The 14,151-nt window shown below is 54.5% G+C and overlaps 3 protein-coding genes across 12 annotated transcripts in view; 1 reads left to right on the top strand and 2 right to left on the bottom strand.

Moving 5' to 3' along the window:
• Positions 1-1,227, bottom strand: part of DNAJC7 (DnaJ heat shock protein family (Hsp40) member C7) — a 28,018-nt gene extending 26,791 nt beyond the window's left edge. For 2 of the 6 annotated variants that reach the window (XM_007177662.3, XM_057536250.1), the window contains exon 1: positions 871-976. In XM_007177662.3, coding sequence (XP_007177724.2) covers positions 871-947 — 77 coding nt within the window. In that variant the 5' untranslated portion in view covers positions 948-976. Of the gene's footprint in view, positions 1-870 lie in introns of all 6 variants that reach the window. The other 4 variants (XM_057536246.1, XM_057536247.1, XM_007177663.2 and 1 more) reach the window with 4 other exon arrangements.
• A 1,965-nt stretch (positions 1,228-3,192) lies between these two features.
• On the top strand, positions 3,193-6,097 carry NKIRAS2 (NFKB inhibitor interacting Ras like 2). Its single transcript, XM_007177666.3, has 4 exons — positions 3,193-3,327; positions 4,326-4,433; positions 4,836-5,077; positions 5,720-6,097. Exons 2-4 carry the CDS (start codon positions 4,340-4,342, stop codon positions 5,957-5,959), a joined length of 576 nt encoding a protein of 191 aa, XP_007177728.1. The 5' UTR covers positions 3,193-3,327; positions 4,326-4,339; the 3' UTR covers positions 5,960-6,097.
• Positions 6,098-7,887: 1,790 nt separating this feature from the next.
• The window catches only part of ZNF385C (zinc finger protein 385C), a 56,704-nt gene continuing 50,440 nt past the window's right edge, over positions 7,888-14,151 (bottom strand). For 2 of the 5 annotated variants that reach the window (XM_007177668.2, XM_028165362.2), the window contains exons 6-9: positions 10,610-10,903; positions 9,885-10,081; positions 9,470-9,580; positions 7,888-8,946 (exon numbers count right to left, since the gene is read on the bottom strand). In XM_007177668.2, coding sequence (XP_007177730.2) covers positions 8,713-8,946; positions 9,470-9,580; positions 9,885-10,081; positions 10,610-10,903 — 836 coding nt within the window. In that variant the 3' untranslated portion in view covers positions 7,888-8,712. The remainder of the gene's footprint in view (positions 8,947-9,469; positions 9,581-9,884; positions 10,082-10,609; positions 10,904-14,151) is intronic. The other 3 variants (XM_057536600.1, XM_057536599.1, XM_057536601.1) reach the window with 3 other exon arrangements.

Below are 14,151 nucleotides of genomic sequence, written 5' to 3'. Positions count from 1 at the left end.
CAGAAGCTTTTCGTTAATTCTGCTCCAGGATTAGGACAAGTATGACTACCCACAACTGTGTTCCAACCCCACTTCCAATAACCTGCCTTAGCTGTAGCCAAAATCCAGAGCGTTCTCGAAAACCACTCACTCTGCAGCTCCCTTGCCGAGTCCGGACTGGCAATCTCGAGCCACTGCGGCTGCCCAGCAGAGCCAACAGCGCCCAAGCAGCTGCCCTCCTCCTTGCTGCTTAATTTAAGAAACAGCCCTGAAAGAATGAGGATCTTAGAAAGGGTGGAAGGAGATGGTTTGACGTGTAGAGCACGAGACAAAACCCCTCACTCTTCTTTCTCTATCACCTTCGACTTCTGGGGTAACCGAGGGGCCGCCAAGTCAATAATAGAGACACACAATACCTCGGGCCCAGACTAGCGCTCGCTGGGGTATAATTACGGAGGAAAGGGGGTGAGGACAGCAAGAGCTTCGGAGACGCAAAGGGCTGAGAGACAAGGTACAGAAGTCAACAAGAGAAGGAAGGGGTCGGGGGCGACGTAAGAAGGCGTCATCACAGCCGCGCCGCCCCCACCCCCACCCCGCAACAGACCTCCGAGATCCCCTTAAAGACCCGGCCTCTACAATGAGGACGACCTTCCTCTCTGCTGGGCAACAACGCCATGCCTCAGCTCCTCAGCCAGGCGGAAGCAGGAGGGGAGGGCAAATCTCCGAGAGCGCCCCTTCAGGGGGTCCATCCGGACTCGATCTCAGATGGGGGAGGGGGGATTCTCGGAGGGCGGGGCATCGCCTCTGTAGGGGCTGCACCACGGCAAGGACGGGGTTACCGGAGCCATGGAGCTGAAGCTCGCCCCTTCCCCTACCCTGCCACCCGCTTACCTCTTCGCTTCCTCGTCGTCTAGCAGCTCTGGCTCGGTCTCCGCCATTACCACATCGCACTCCGCGGCAGCCGCCATCTTACCGCCGGGACCAGAGAGCCGGGTGGGAGGTCGGCGGTGAAGAGCACTTCCGGTCGGAGCATCGAGCAGCTCGGCGGCGCTGCGCCCAGAGGGGCTCCCTCGGGCCCGTCTACCAGCGAGAAGCTCTGATTGGGGCCAGAGCGGCCTCCCGCCCCCGGAGGTCCAGGGTGGTCTCCTCGCCGGAGCGGGGGCCCAAGGACGGTGTCTGTGCGTAGGGGGCGCCACTTTACCCGTGGGTCGGAAGGGGGGATACAGGAGGGTGTTGCCTCTCTAGGCTTTGGCTTTCCTCAGTATTCTGAGAGCCTCGTTGCCATAACAACTTCCAATCCTAGAGAGTCTCCTGTGAGGTTCAGGGAGTCTGAGTTGGGTAGGGACGCGGTGACCCAGGACTCTGGAGAGAAAGAGCCCCCCACTACTACCTTCCCGACCTTGGAGTATGTCCACAGCTTCCTCCTGCGAAAGGCAAGAAGAGACACTCTGAATCCAGTTTCCCCAGCGTTCATCGGCCCCTGGAAGCCCTGACCAACCAAGCCAGGGGAACGCAGGGCGTCTTCACACCGCGCCTTTCATCCCCTCTGGATCTCCAAGCACCAACTGGTTCATCACCCTAATGACGCTGACGCTTTTATGAGGCTGCTTTTCATGTCAGCCGCCTGGGAATGCCATCTCAGCATTAAGCCTAGGGAGGGTGGCACAGGGCCCCAGACCCTGCCCTGGAGTTTATAAGGCAGCTCGCGGGGTGAGGTCCCTGCTCCACAATGTCTTCAGTGCTCCCAACCCTCATATAAACTCTGTGCTCAGCACGCTTGTCTTGCCAAATGCAGTCTGGATTGGGAACTCAGGGCAAGGACACAGCCCTTCGTAGTACTCCCCTTCACCCAAACCAATAATTTTTGTGGACTTGAATTAAATTGGGGTTTCCTGAGGTTAAACTGGGGTAGTTTGAGGTTAAAATTTTAAAGTTAAAGGGTACTAAAATAAGAATGGGTCAAGGGAATTTTAAAAGGATTTACCCCGCCCCCCCAGACCCCTGACGCCTTCGCTTCTCCTGTAAAACAGTCTGTGCCATTGTCCATAGGCCGCTTGCATGGTTCTTCCTATCACAGTGCTGAGGGAGCTGAAATCACACCTAGCACTGGGGAGCGGAGGATGGGAGAGGCTCAGGGGTTTGGAAGAGAGAAGTCATTCATCCAGCCAGTCATTCAGCAGCCCTCTCCTAAGTACCTACTTTGTGCTGGGTTGGGAAAGCGCAGACTCAGACCGTTTAACCTGCTTGCCAGTGGCTCATGGCCTACAGTCTAATGCAGGAGGCCCATCTGTCTTTAACCATCTTCCTCCTTTGTGTTCTCGGCATCTAAAACTCCCAAGTTATCACCAAGTCTTGTTGATTCTCTTACCAAATGTCTCCCAAATCTATCTCCTTTCCATCCCAATTCAGATTCTCATCATTTTTTGGAAAACTTGTAATACTACCATAGTCTAACTAACCCCAAGTCTCACCTCTCTCCAACCTTCACTCTTTTACCAGAGTGACCCACTTAAAAGCAAAAACTGATCATGTCACTTCGCTGGCATAAGTCCTATCAATGGCTTTCCACTGCTGTTAGGATACAGTTTGAACTCTTTGGCCAACACACAGGCCTTTGATTATTTGGCTCCTTTCTACCATCAGTAATGAACCCAAATACTTGTAGTTCCAGTAAACGCCATGACTCTTGCCGTATTTCCTCCACCCTTTCCTCCCATGCCCTTCAAACTTCAACACGGACCTGACTTCTTCTAGGAAGTTTCTGCGGAGAACGTGATGCCCACTGCCCCCAAGTTAAATGCCCTTAGTTGTGCTCCCATAGCACCTCTGTAATAGTTCTTACCATGCTGTACTGTAATTGTTGGTTTAGATGTCTAGCTCCTCTAGATGGTAACGTTCTAATGGGCGGCAACGGTGTCTAATTCCTCCGCTTTTTCTCAGCACGTGGTCCTGTACCTGGCACAGAGTAGGAGCTTAGAAGACATTGGATGAATAAATGACTGAGTAAACAAAGTGTTACTGTAGTAGCCTTTAGAGAAAGAACATATGGGCATCTGAGGCACCAAAACAGCACCCGGCCGGTCAAGGGAGGCTAGAACCCTGTGCTCTGGCGACCACCCAGCCCAGGTCCCGGCCGTCATTTCCCCGCCGGCCTCTGGAGGCGCTGTTCGGCTGGCGCCCGCTCTCCGCCACCAAAATAGGTCTTGCGGGATGGAAACTACGGGGCGGGGCCAGACGGAGCCCGGACGGACCCGGAGGAAGGTCCGAGTGTTTGCGGCCGTGCTGCCCCACCCCTGGTCCCGGCGCGCGTAGAGGGGCCCGGCCGGGCTGCAGCGAGGGTCCCAGGAGGTACGGAGCTGGGAGGCCGGGATCGACCACTGCTTCCGGACGCTTTAGGTGGCAGGATTCCGATTCCCTCTGGAAGCCCTCTCGTGGGGAAATCTGTTCCGGAGGCCCGCCTAGCAGTCTCTCTTGGGGTATCCCTTAATTGCGGGGCTCACTATATGAGGCCCCTCGCGGGGAGGGGGATCTGTACTAAGAGTTTCCTCTGGAGAGGTTTCTGTTTAAGATCCCTTTGGGGAGTGATCTCTGTATCTCTCCTCTCGCGGGGGGGGCTCCTTGTCTGGGGCTCCTTCTGGGAAGCCTGTGTTTGGGATGCCTTCGAGGAGATCTCTGTTTGGGACCTCCAAACAGAGAAGGGATTTCTGTGTCTAGGCCTTATCTGGGTTTGTCAGCCCAAGAGAAACAAAACTTTTCTCTTTTCTGAAGCGTTTTTTTCCTTAGATTCTTTCACTCTTTTGTTTCTTGTCTGATGTTTTTCATCTTAGCCATGGCCTTGCTGGGAATTCGAGGGAACTAATTGTCTGGATAAGCCATACGGGAAAGCAAAATGTTCTTCCTAATTGTTCACCCTCCCCAGGAAGAGTGGTATAAGACAGATCCACACAAAATAATAGTCCTGCTTATTTCTCCATGGGGTCGTGGTTAAAGAGAGGGAGCTGAGCCAGAGCTCCCTTCAGCAACTGGTCCTCCACATCCTGTGCACAGAAAGGAACCTGGCTAGTGGTTCCTTTAAACCAGCGACTCTCTTCCCCCTTTATGGCAACGCTTACCGAGCACCTGCTCTGTGCCAGTTACTGGCCTCGTACTGGGAATAAGATGGATAATATACAGCTAACTGTCCAGTAGTGGATATAGACACATCACTTCAGTACACCCTGCCTAGGGTAGCAGACAGGGCCGAACCCCTGAGGCCATGCGTCCACTTCAGAACTTGCGTCCTCAGTCAAGGGAAGTTTGCCCTCGGTTTTGATCCTGCCTCACCCAGTGTGCTTCCGTTCTTCAAGGTTGAAAGCTAAGCATGGGGAAGAGCTGCAAGGTGGTCGTGTGCGGCCAGGCTTCTGTGGGCAAAACTTCAATCCTGGAGCAGCTTCTGTACGGAAACCACATAGTGGGTGAGTGTTGCTGGGCGTGAGGCGTGGTGGAGGAAGTGGAAGAATGAGGAGAGGATTTGATCACGACACGAAAAGGCTAAAGTTCGCTCCTGCTGGTCATTGCACCGAAAGATCCCAGCTCTACAACACTGAGGACATCTGGAAAGAGAAAACCCAATGTCCGAGATAGGAAGGAAAAACTTCTGTGTCACACTGTGTTTAGCAAGGTATCAGCGTGAGATTAGAGCTGTTCCCCCAAGTTATTCCAGTCTGGCCAGACTCGCAGTCTTTGGCCCTCTCTCCTCAGCCCCCATGTTCCTTTCTCTCCCTGTCTGGTTGGCCTGTTGTTAGGATATATTCAGTCACTCATGTTCCCAATCTCTTTTCTCCCTAGAAACAAGTTTTCTCCTCATTTTGTCCCAGGTTCTGAGATGATTGAGACGCAGGAGGACATCTACGTGGGCTCCATTGAGACTGACCGGGGGGTGCGGGAGCAGGTGCGTTTCTACGACACCCGGGGGCTCCGAGATGGGGCTGAGTTGCCCCGGCACTGCTTCTCCTGCACTGATGGCTATGTCCTGGTCTACAGCACGGACAGCCGAGAGTCCTTTCAGCGCGTGGAGCTGCTCAAGAAGGAGATTGACAAATCCAAAGACAAGAAGGAGGTGTGTGTGGGAACCCTGGTGGTGAGAGAGAGTGGGCCCTGGGCTGGCTTTGGGAGGCCTGGAAAGGCTCTGATTTTCACTTATTTGCCAGGACGTGGGTTTAGAGCTGGAGGGCGGAGCTGGAGGCCACTGGAGGGTGTCTTCACCCCTGGAGGTGGCCATATGTTGAGGCAGCCCAACCAAAGAGGCTTCTCCAGTTTAAGATGTCCCCACTAGTCTTTCTTTATAATGGTTCTGTGCTCTCCCCTGTGAAGGCCCTTTTGTTCTCAAATCCCGCTTTAAGCTGCAGGCATTCTGGAAGCGCTTCCTCACCGGTTACTTAGCCAGCAACTAACTGACTGCCAGTAGTGATCAGGCATTGGTGACACAGGGCTTGTAATGGAACTCCTCCAGATGGAGGCCCCCGTCCACAGTTTCTAATATAGGAAGAGGTGAGACATCAGCCATTGAGACTTCCCCTCTCCTAGGACTCCGAGGTGGAAACGGTTGCTTTTTCCTCTCCTTCCTCTGTTCAAATTCTGGCCTCCATCTGGCACCCCCTCCAGGAGTTCCATTACAAGCCCAAGGTGGTCACTGGCCCTCACAACCATTCCTGAGGTCCATGCTACAGCCACAGGCCTCTACTCTGTCCCTCTTCCCCAGGTCACCATCGTGGTCCTCGGCAACAAGTGTGACCTGCAGGAGCAGCGGCGTGTAGACCCGGATGTGGCCCAGCACTGGGCCAAGTCGGAGAAGGTGAAGCTGTGGGAGGTGTCGGTGGCTGACCGCCGCTCACTGCTGGAGCCCTTCGTCTACCTGGCCAGCAAGATGACCCAGCCCCAGAGCAAGTCTGCCTTCCCCCTCAGCCGCAAGAACAAGGGCAGCGGCTCCTTGGATGGCTGAAGAGCTGCCTTGCCAGCCTTGGAAGATGGGTTGAGGGGAAAGGGAGGGGGGGTTGTAGGCAAGCTGTCCTTCCCAGTCAAGGGGGGAGCTCCCCACTAGGCCAGGCAGCTGGTCTGTCCCAGGCTCAGGTCACTTTTGCTCCCTCCCAACTCTGGGAAATGCAAATAGTCTAGGTTAGCGGCCCCCAAGCCCCCCAGCCCCCATCCTGCTGTATCCTAACAGCAATGGAAAGCCATTGATAGGATTTATGCCAGCGAAGTGACATGATCAGTTTTTGCTTTTAAGCAGGTCTAGGGTGGTTTTGGATCTCTGTCCCTTCTACTGGCCCTGGACAGAAAGCAGAGCTGTGTGTGGAAGCGCCCAGTCTAGGGTCTGATTCCTATCGCAGGGGTCTTACACCTCCGGGTTTCCTGCCAATCTCACACACACACACTCACACGCTTACAGCACCAGCCTGGACTCTATATAGAGAAAGGGCATCCAGGTATCTCGTTTGTGTGTGTGTGTGTGTGTGTGTGTGTGTGTGTGTGTGTAGATGTGCACACGTATGTGTGCTGGTGTTCGGGGCGCCTCCTCATCCAACACCCTCTCTCCTGTCCTCTCCTGGGCTGAAAGAAGCTAGCCTCCTGGGAGCATAATTTTCTGTTTCAACTCTTCCCCCGGCTGCTTTGCTTCCTCTTCCTGCTCAGGGAGCATTTCCTTGGTTGAGGTGGAATGGAATGCCAACTGGGCTGGGAGTCACCAGCTGGCTTTGTGGCCCTGCGAGGCCTTTCCCCTCTCGGGGCTTCAGTCTTCTCATCTGTAAGGTGACGGCAGTTGCTTAGATGATCTAGATCCTCTCCAGCCCTGTGTGGGTTGTATACTGCCCATGGTGGGCTGGCTGCGACTGTTCCCTTAGCTTCTCCCGTTTCAAGGTGCTATGCCTACGGCCCTGGAGGCTGGGACACTGCTCCCCGCCCCCCAACCACCAGGGGGCAGGAGTGCACTACCCACTCTAGTTGCCAGAGTGGCTGCCCAGTGCCCGATCAGCGGACCTCACAGCCCTGGGGACTGGTCGTCACCCTTTCCTATGGTTGTTTTCAGCTGATAGCTGGACTTCTATTTATGAATTACCTGTGTTTATCTGCCTGCCACCATGATGGAGGCTGGGCAAGGTGCTCGTCTAGCCCTCCCTTCTTACCTCAGATGCCTGAACAGAATAAAGCCGACCAATAGCAGCTTCTCAGGAGCTGCCAGATCTCTGGGGGCTCAGAAGGGTGGTTACGCTTCCAACACGCTGTAAAGTGAGCTGGTAACCCACAACTTCCCGTGCCCACTTCGTGCTTCTGATGTACACACCTAGCATAGGTGAAGACACTACAGCCAGGTGACCTCCAGTACACGCCCCTTCTCCCCAAGATGGGAGAGGTGAGCAGGGTCAGGTGGCCCAGGCTGGGCGAGTTAGGGCGTGTACAGGCTTGGGCTTAAATTGATTTATTGATGCGTTGGACACAATAAAACCACAACTGTTATCAAAAAGTTTCCCACCCTCCCCCCTTTTTCTTGTTCTCCCATTGGAAACAGCTTTAAAAAAGAAAAAAGATACAGGTGGATACTGGCAAAGTCCCATACTGTGGGGTGAGGGTGGCAGTGCTGCTGGGGTGGGATGGAGGTTATGACATTAATTTTGACAGCATGAAAACGGGTCTTGAGAGTGGCTCCGAGTGGATCCCAATACTCAGAGTCACAGTGAGGGGACCTTCGGATGCTCGTGGGGGAAGGGAAAGCTGAACTGAGCGCTAGGGGCCAGTTTGGGGTGAGGAGCTGGAAGGGAAAGCTCTTTGTTTGGGAGCCCTGGGGAGATTCAGTGTTAGCTGGGTCCATAGTCTGAGGGAGACCCAGTGTCACCCCCCTTCCCCCCCCCCCACCCCCCAGCCCCGAGAGCTGGGATTCAGGAGGAATCAATGAAAGGCTAAGGGGAGAACGTCTGTGGGACTGATCACTTCCTCTGTTAAAAACTGGGCCCGGCCAGCACATTACCCTCGCCTCCCCCGTTGTAGCCCCATCCTGTCAGAGCGGATGGAAAGCCCCAGAGGCTCGCAGCTCCAGCCACCCCTTGGCTTTGCCCCACTTAGCACTGCTCCCTTCCTCCTCCACAGTCTTCCACCACACCCCCATGGTCAGCTCGTCCAGGTAACCTTGAACCCATTCCGTCTTGAGACCCTGTGGTTGGGCTGGCTGTGACTGTCCCCTTAGCTTCTCCCTAGAGACGGCCACCTCAACACCAGTGATTCTCTAGAGAATCCAGTGAATGGGGAGGGCCTCCCCTCCCTGCCCCCAGGGCATGGGAATAGAGGTCGGGGCTAGAAGGTAAGATTCCTCGGACCTCGGGCTGCATGGGTATAGGTCTTGAGTGGGAGAATGAGAGCACCACAGGGCTGGGGCTAGGATTTTGCATAGATCTTTGGATTTTCCAGTTTGTTCCCCATAAATCAGGATGGGAAATGGAGGGGAGCCCAGGGCTAGCCCTAGAAGCCTGGGGAAGGGAAGGGTGCAGATGGATGGTCCTTGGGCCGGCGGGGGGCATTAGTTGAATCCCCAGTGCAGATTGAGTGAAGGGCTCTTAGCATTAGCCCAGCTCTTCCTAGATTGGGCAGGAACCCCTAGGCTGTAAAAGGCAGTCTCCTGTGGGATGTAGGGAACCGAGGCATCTTGGGGAGAGGAGGAGGGGGAGGGCAACTGCTGGGAAATCAGCCCCGGGCTCCCCAGGAGGGCTAATAGGGGGCAAAGACGATGGGTCCCGTGGCAGGGCGAACGGCTCCCGCTGGGGCGCGAAACAGAGCTGGGCCCAGGATCGGAGGCGGGAAGAGGGTGGCTGCCGTGGGCGCAGGCCGGAGGGCCAGGGGCCCTGGGAGGGCACAGATGGTTGCCGCCGCGGCGGGGATCGGGCTGGGCAGGAAGCGGGCTGCCAGCGTCTTGGTGAGTTGCTTCTGCAAGGCCAGTTTAGACTGCAGAGAAGAGAGGAAAGGACTCAAGTCTCTGACCCCAGGAAAATCCTGTCCCCTCCCTGGGCCCCTTCCTTGGGCTTTTTGCTGCGGGGGGAAAAATGTGACTGTCAGGATTCCAAACCTAAATCCTCCTCCCTTCCCACCCCCAAACATTCATTCCAAAGGGCTTTCTCCACCACCTGCCTTCCTGCCTGGAGGGAGGAGAATCTTAGGATGGGCCAAGGGAGGAGGCTATGGGGAGCGGGGGTGGAGATGGTCTCCAGGAGATGCACGCCCACGCCTCGCTCTTGCCCCTGAAGTTACTATCTGGGCCCACCTCCCCGGAAATGTTTCTGAGCAGATCCCCAGACAGCCAAAAACCCAACCCCAGCTCTTTCCCTGCCCAGGCACCCTCCAAGGGGGGTGGCTTCCTTCCTGCCCCTCCTCCCAGCCCCCCAGCTGGCCCTCCCTTCCGGCCTACCCTCTCCCCGTACCCTCTCCCCTCTGGACCTGGGTCCCAGCTCTGTTGCCCGGAGACAGATACCTTGAGGATACTCACAGCCAGCGCTGCGTGCTTCTGCAGCTTGCTGTGCTGGCTGGAGGGCTTGGGGGGCTTCCCGGCCAGGCGGTCTTTGTGCCTCCTGCTGCTCAGGTGCTAGTGGACAGACAGACAGACTGGGAACAAGATGAGGAACCCAAGGACCCCAAAACTACGGCTAGCTCACCCTTCCTCTACCCACAATTCACACACCTAATGCACATGGCCCTGGAGTGGCCCTGGGAAGGGGAGGTAAGAATTGGCCTTCGCCTTCCAGGAGCCTCGCACCTCTTCCTCCACTGCTGCCTGCTCTGCTCTACCCACCTCCTCCCCGCAGGCTCCCTCCTCCAAGCCTGGCGCTGGGCCCAACCTCCTCACCCCTGCTCCACCCACCCCCCCATCCCAGCTGCACTTGCCCCACCTGCTTGAGTTGGGTCTCTGAATTGACCTGGAGCTGACAGAGAGCACAGTGGAAAGGGGGCCTGGGCCCCTGCCGGCCCCCGCGGACCCCTGTCACTCTTTTGGCCTTGTGTCCAGCTCCTCCCCGGGGCACTGCGTGGCCCCTGCCCCTGCGGGGAGCGCCCCGCTGACCTTCCACCATCCACCGGTGCTTGGCTCCTGGAGGGAGGAAAGAAGACAGTTTGCCAGCACCAAAGAGGGGCTTCAGGGGCCACGGAGACCCCCTCCAAACCAGGTCAGTTTGGCTGCCCCCTGAAGCCTCCAGGCTGCTCAGCACTGCCAGCCCCTCCAGCCATGTGAGGTCTCTCTTTCCCTCCCAAAGGTCCTCCCAGCTGTTCTCATTTCATGCCAACATCCCCCAAGGAAGGCCTCATTGCAGAGTAACAGGTCAGCTTCCCTTTGGCTCTCATCCCAACCCAGTTCCCCTGGGTCTGATCCAAGGAGAGATGGGAGGGGTGTCTCCTGTCTTCTGTGATGACCCTTCAGTTCTTGCTGCCTCAGACTTCTCTTCCCGATCCTCCCTCCTCAAGCATTACCAGGAGGACACGAAATGCCCGCCCAGCCACAGCTGAGCACAGCGCCTCTGTCACCTAGCCCTGGAGCAAAGTGCCCAGAAGCTCTAGCCTGCCCACATCTGGTGAGGGCCATCTCCTTCCCAGGACTCGAGATGGTGGGGGGTGCACTGACCTGTGTTGTGAGCCTGAAGCTGGGAGGCGGAGTTCACAGTCACCTTACACGTGGGGCAGTAGAGGCGCCCCTTCTCGCTCCTGCCTTCCCCACTCACACCACTTTCCACAGCAGCTGCCGCCGGTTCAGACCCTGGCGCCTCTCTCCCAGGCTCTGGGGAGCAGGGTGGGCAAGAGGAAGAGGAGGAAGAGGAGGCAGCATCCAAGAGGTCTGAGTGGGCCGGCTCCCTGGGCGTGGGTTCCGGGCTCAGGGGTGGCTGGAGTTTGGGACCAGGAGGAGGGGCTGCAGGAACTGCTGGGGAGATGGAAGGCATGCAGTAAGAGTGTGAGGCCCAAGATGATTCTCGAGACCACGATTTTAAGCACAGATATTCTGGGGGTGGCATGGCAGATTGGAAGGGTCCCTGGTGTAGGGATGACCAGCATTGAATTCCAGACTCCCCACCAAATCACTGGGCAGACTTGGGCCTCTTTGGGCCTCAGCTTTCCCACCTGAAATGATAAAGTTGGATCCAGTAGTCTCAGAGAACCCACCCAGCTCTGATGATCTACAGTCATTAGGGAACTGTTAAATATGTGGAAGTCACCAAAAAGATGTGCTAGAATATTCATGGAGCACTATTCATAGCAGCAGAAAACTGGAAACTATCCAAATATTTGTCAACAGGAGAATAGTGAAAAGAGTTGATGGGTCATGCAATGGAATACTACATGGCAATGAAAAAGGACAAAATACAGCTACACGCAACAACAACTTATGATGGGGTTATATCCTGATAAACCCATCGTAAGTTGAAAATATCATAAGTTGAAAACGCAGGTACTTCCCTGGTGGTCCAGTGGTTAAGAATCCGCCTTCCAATGCAGGGGACGTGGGTTTGATCCCTGGTCAGTAAACTAAGATCCCACATGCCGCAGGGCAACTGAGCCCACGTGCCACAACTGCACCCCGCAACAAAGAGCCCTCCCACCGCAACGAAAGATCCCGTGTGCCGCAACTAAGACACAACACAGCCAAAATCAATCATCAATAAAAAGGACGGAAATTTTTTTAAAAAATGCATTTAATACACCTAACCTACTGGACATCATAGCTTGACCCAGCCTACCTTAAATGTGCTCAGAACACCTACATTAGCCTACAGTTGAGCAATATCATCTAACACAAAGCCTGTTTTATAATAAAGTGTTCAATATCTCATGTCATTTATTGAATACTGTGCTGAAAGTGAAAAACAGATTGCTTGCATGGGCACAGAATGGATGTAAGTGTGTCAGTTGTTTACCCTCCTGGGCACGTGGCTGCTGCTGACCAGCATCACAAAAGAGTATGCACCTACCGTACATCGGGGTCCCCAACCCCCAGGCCACGGATCGGATCGGTACCAGTCTGTGGCCTGTTAGGAACCGGGCTGCACAGCAGGAGGTGAAAGGCGGGTGAGCGAGTGAAGTTTCATCTGTATTTGCAGCCACTCCCAATCGCTCACATTACCGCCTGAGCTCCTCCTGTCAGATCAGCGGCAGCATTAGATTCTCATAAGGAGCGCGAAGCCTACTGTGAACTGGGCATGCAGTTCTAGGAGGTTGCGTGCTCCTTATGAGAATCTAATTCCTGATGATCTGAGGTGGAGCTGAGGAGGTGACGCTAGCGCTGGGGAGCGGCTGCAAATACAGATTATAATTAGCAGAGAGGTTTGACTGCACAGAGACCATAATAAATCAATTGCCTGCAGACTCATGTCAAAATCCTATCAGTGGGGGGCTTCCCTGGTGGCGCAGTGGTTGAGAATCTGCCTGCCAATGCAGCAGACACGGGTTTGATCCCTGGCCCGGCAAGATCCCACATGCCACGGAGCAACTAAGCCCGTGGGCCACAACTACTGAAGCCCAAGTGCCCTAGAACCCATGCTCTGCAACAAGAGAAGCCACCGCAATGAGAAGCCAGTGCACCATAATGAAGAGTAGCCCCCGCTCGCCACAACTAGAGAAAGCCCATGCACAGCAACGAAGATCCAACACAGCCAAAAATAAAAACAAATTAATTAATTAATTTAAAAAATAAAACCCTATTAGTGGGCTTCCCTGGTGGCGCACTGGTTGAGAATCCACCTGCCAATGCAGAAGACACGGGTTCAAGCCCTGGTCCAGGAAGATCCCACATGCCACGGAGCAACTAAGCCCGTGGGCCACAACTACTGAAGCCCAAGTGCCCTAGAGCCCATGCTCTGCAACAAGAGAAGCCACCGCAATGAGAAGCCTGCGCACCACAACAAAGAGTAGCCCCCACTAGCCGCAACTAGAGAATCTTAAAAAAAAAAAAAAAGTCCCATCAGTGAGTGGCAAGTGACAATTAAGCTGCATCTTATGGAGTAGACTGGACATAAGCAACACATTCGGGTGTCACTGTCACTCATCACCCTAGTTGCAGGAACACAAGCTCAGGGCTCCCACTGATTCTGCATTATGCTGAGCTGTATAATTATTTAATTATATATTACAATGTAATAATAATGGAAATAAAGTGCACAATAAATGTAACGCACTTGAATCATCCTGAAACCATCCCTCCCTCCCGGGTCCGTGGGAAAATTGTCTTCCGTGAAACTGGTCCCTGGTGCCAAAAAGGTTGGGGACCACTGCCGAACAGTGCTAGCCCAGGAAAGATCAAAATTCGAAATTGGAAGTCCAGTGTCTACCGAATGCATATGGCTTTCACACCGTTGTGAAGTCAAAAAATCATAATCCGAACCACCATGAAGTCGGGGACCATCTGTATATCATTAACCAAAACCAGGTGAAATTGATCTCTGGTGAGAAAAGTCAGGCTCGTAGTTACTCTGGGGGAGGGGTGTAGGTGGTTGGATGGCATCACCCCCAAACTCATGTCCATCTGGAACCTCAGAATGTGATCTTATTTGGAAATAGGGTCTTTGCTGATGTAATTAGTTAAGACGAGATCGTACTGGACTAGGGTGGGCCCTAATCCAATGACTGGTGTCCTTATAAGAAGACCATGTGAAAGCACAGAGACACTGGGGAAAATGTGATGTGAAGTCGGAGGCAGAGATCGAAATGAGGCATCCACAAGCCAAGGAGCGCCAAGGATTGCCGGCAACGACCAGAAGCTAGAAGAGCGGAATGAAACAGATTTCCCCCCCCACCCCCGTGGCCCCCAGAAGGAACCAACCCTGCTGACACCTTGCTTCAAACTGCTGACCTCCAGAACTGTGAGAAAATACATCTCTGTTATTTTCAGCCACCCAGTTTGTGGTCATTTGTCATCACAGCCCTAGGAAGCTAACAACAAGGTAGTGACCGGGAGGGGACCCAAGGAGGGGCTTCTGGGGTGCTTGTGACACATTTCTTCATCTCAGCAGATCCAGACTGGAAAATCCGTGGTGCTCTACACATGTGAAGCGTGCCTTTCCCTGCACGTATGGAATACTCCAACACAAGCAGGAATAATAATAAGCAGAAATCACTCAACCCCTTGTCAGAAGCCAGATTTGGAGTGGGATGGGGGGAGAAAAGTTTAGGACTGAC

This window comes from Balaenoptera acutorostrata, chromosome 20 (genome assembly GCF_949987535.1).
Source record: "Balaenoptera acutorostrata chromosome 20, mBalAcu1.1, whole genome shotgun sequence".
Lineage (NCBI taxonomy): Eukaryota > Metazoa > Chordata > Mammalia > Artiodactyla > Balaenopteridae > Balaenoptera > Balaenoptera acutorostrata.
Note: the sequence above shows the minus strand (reverse complement) of the source record. Positions and strands in the feature narration are given on the sequence as shown.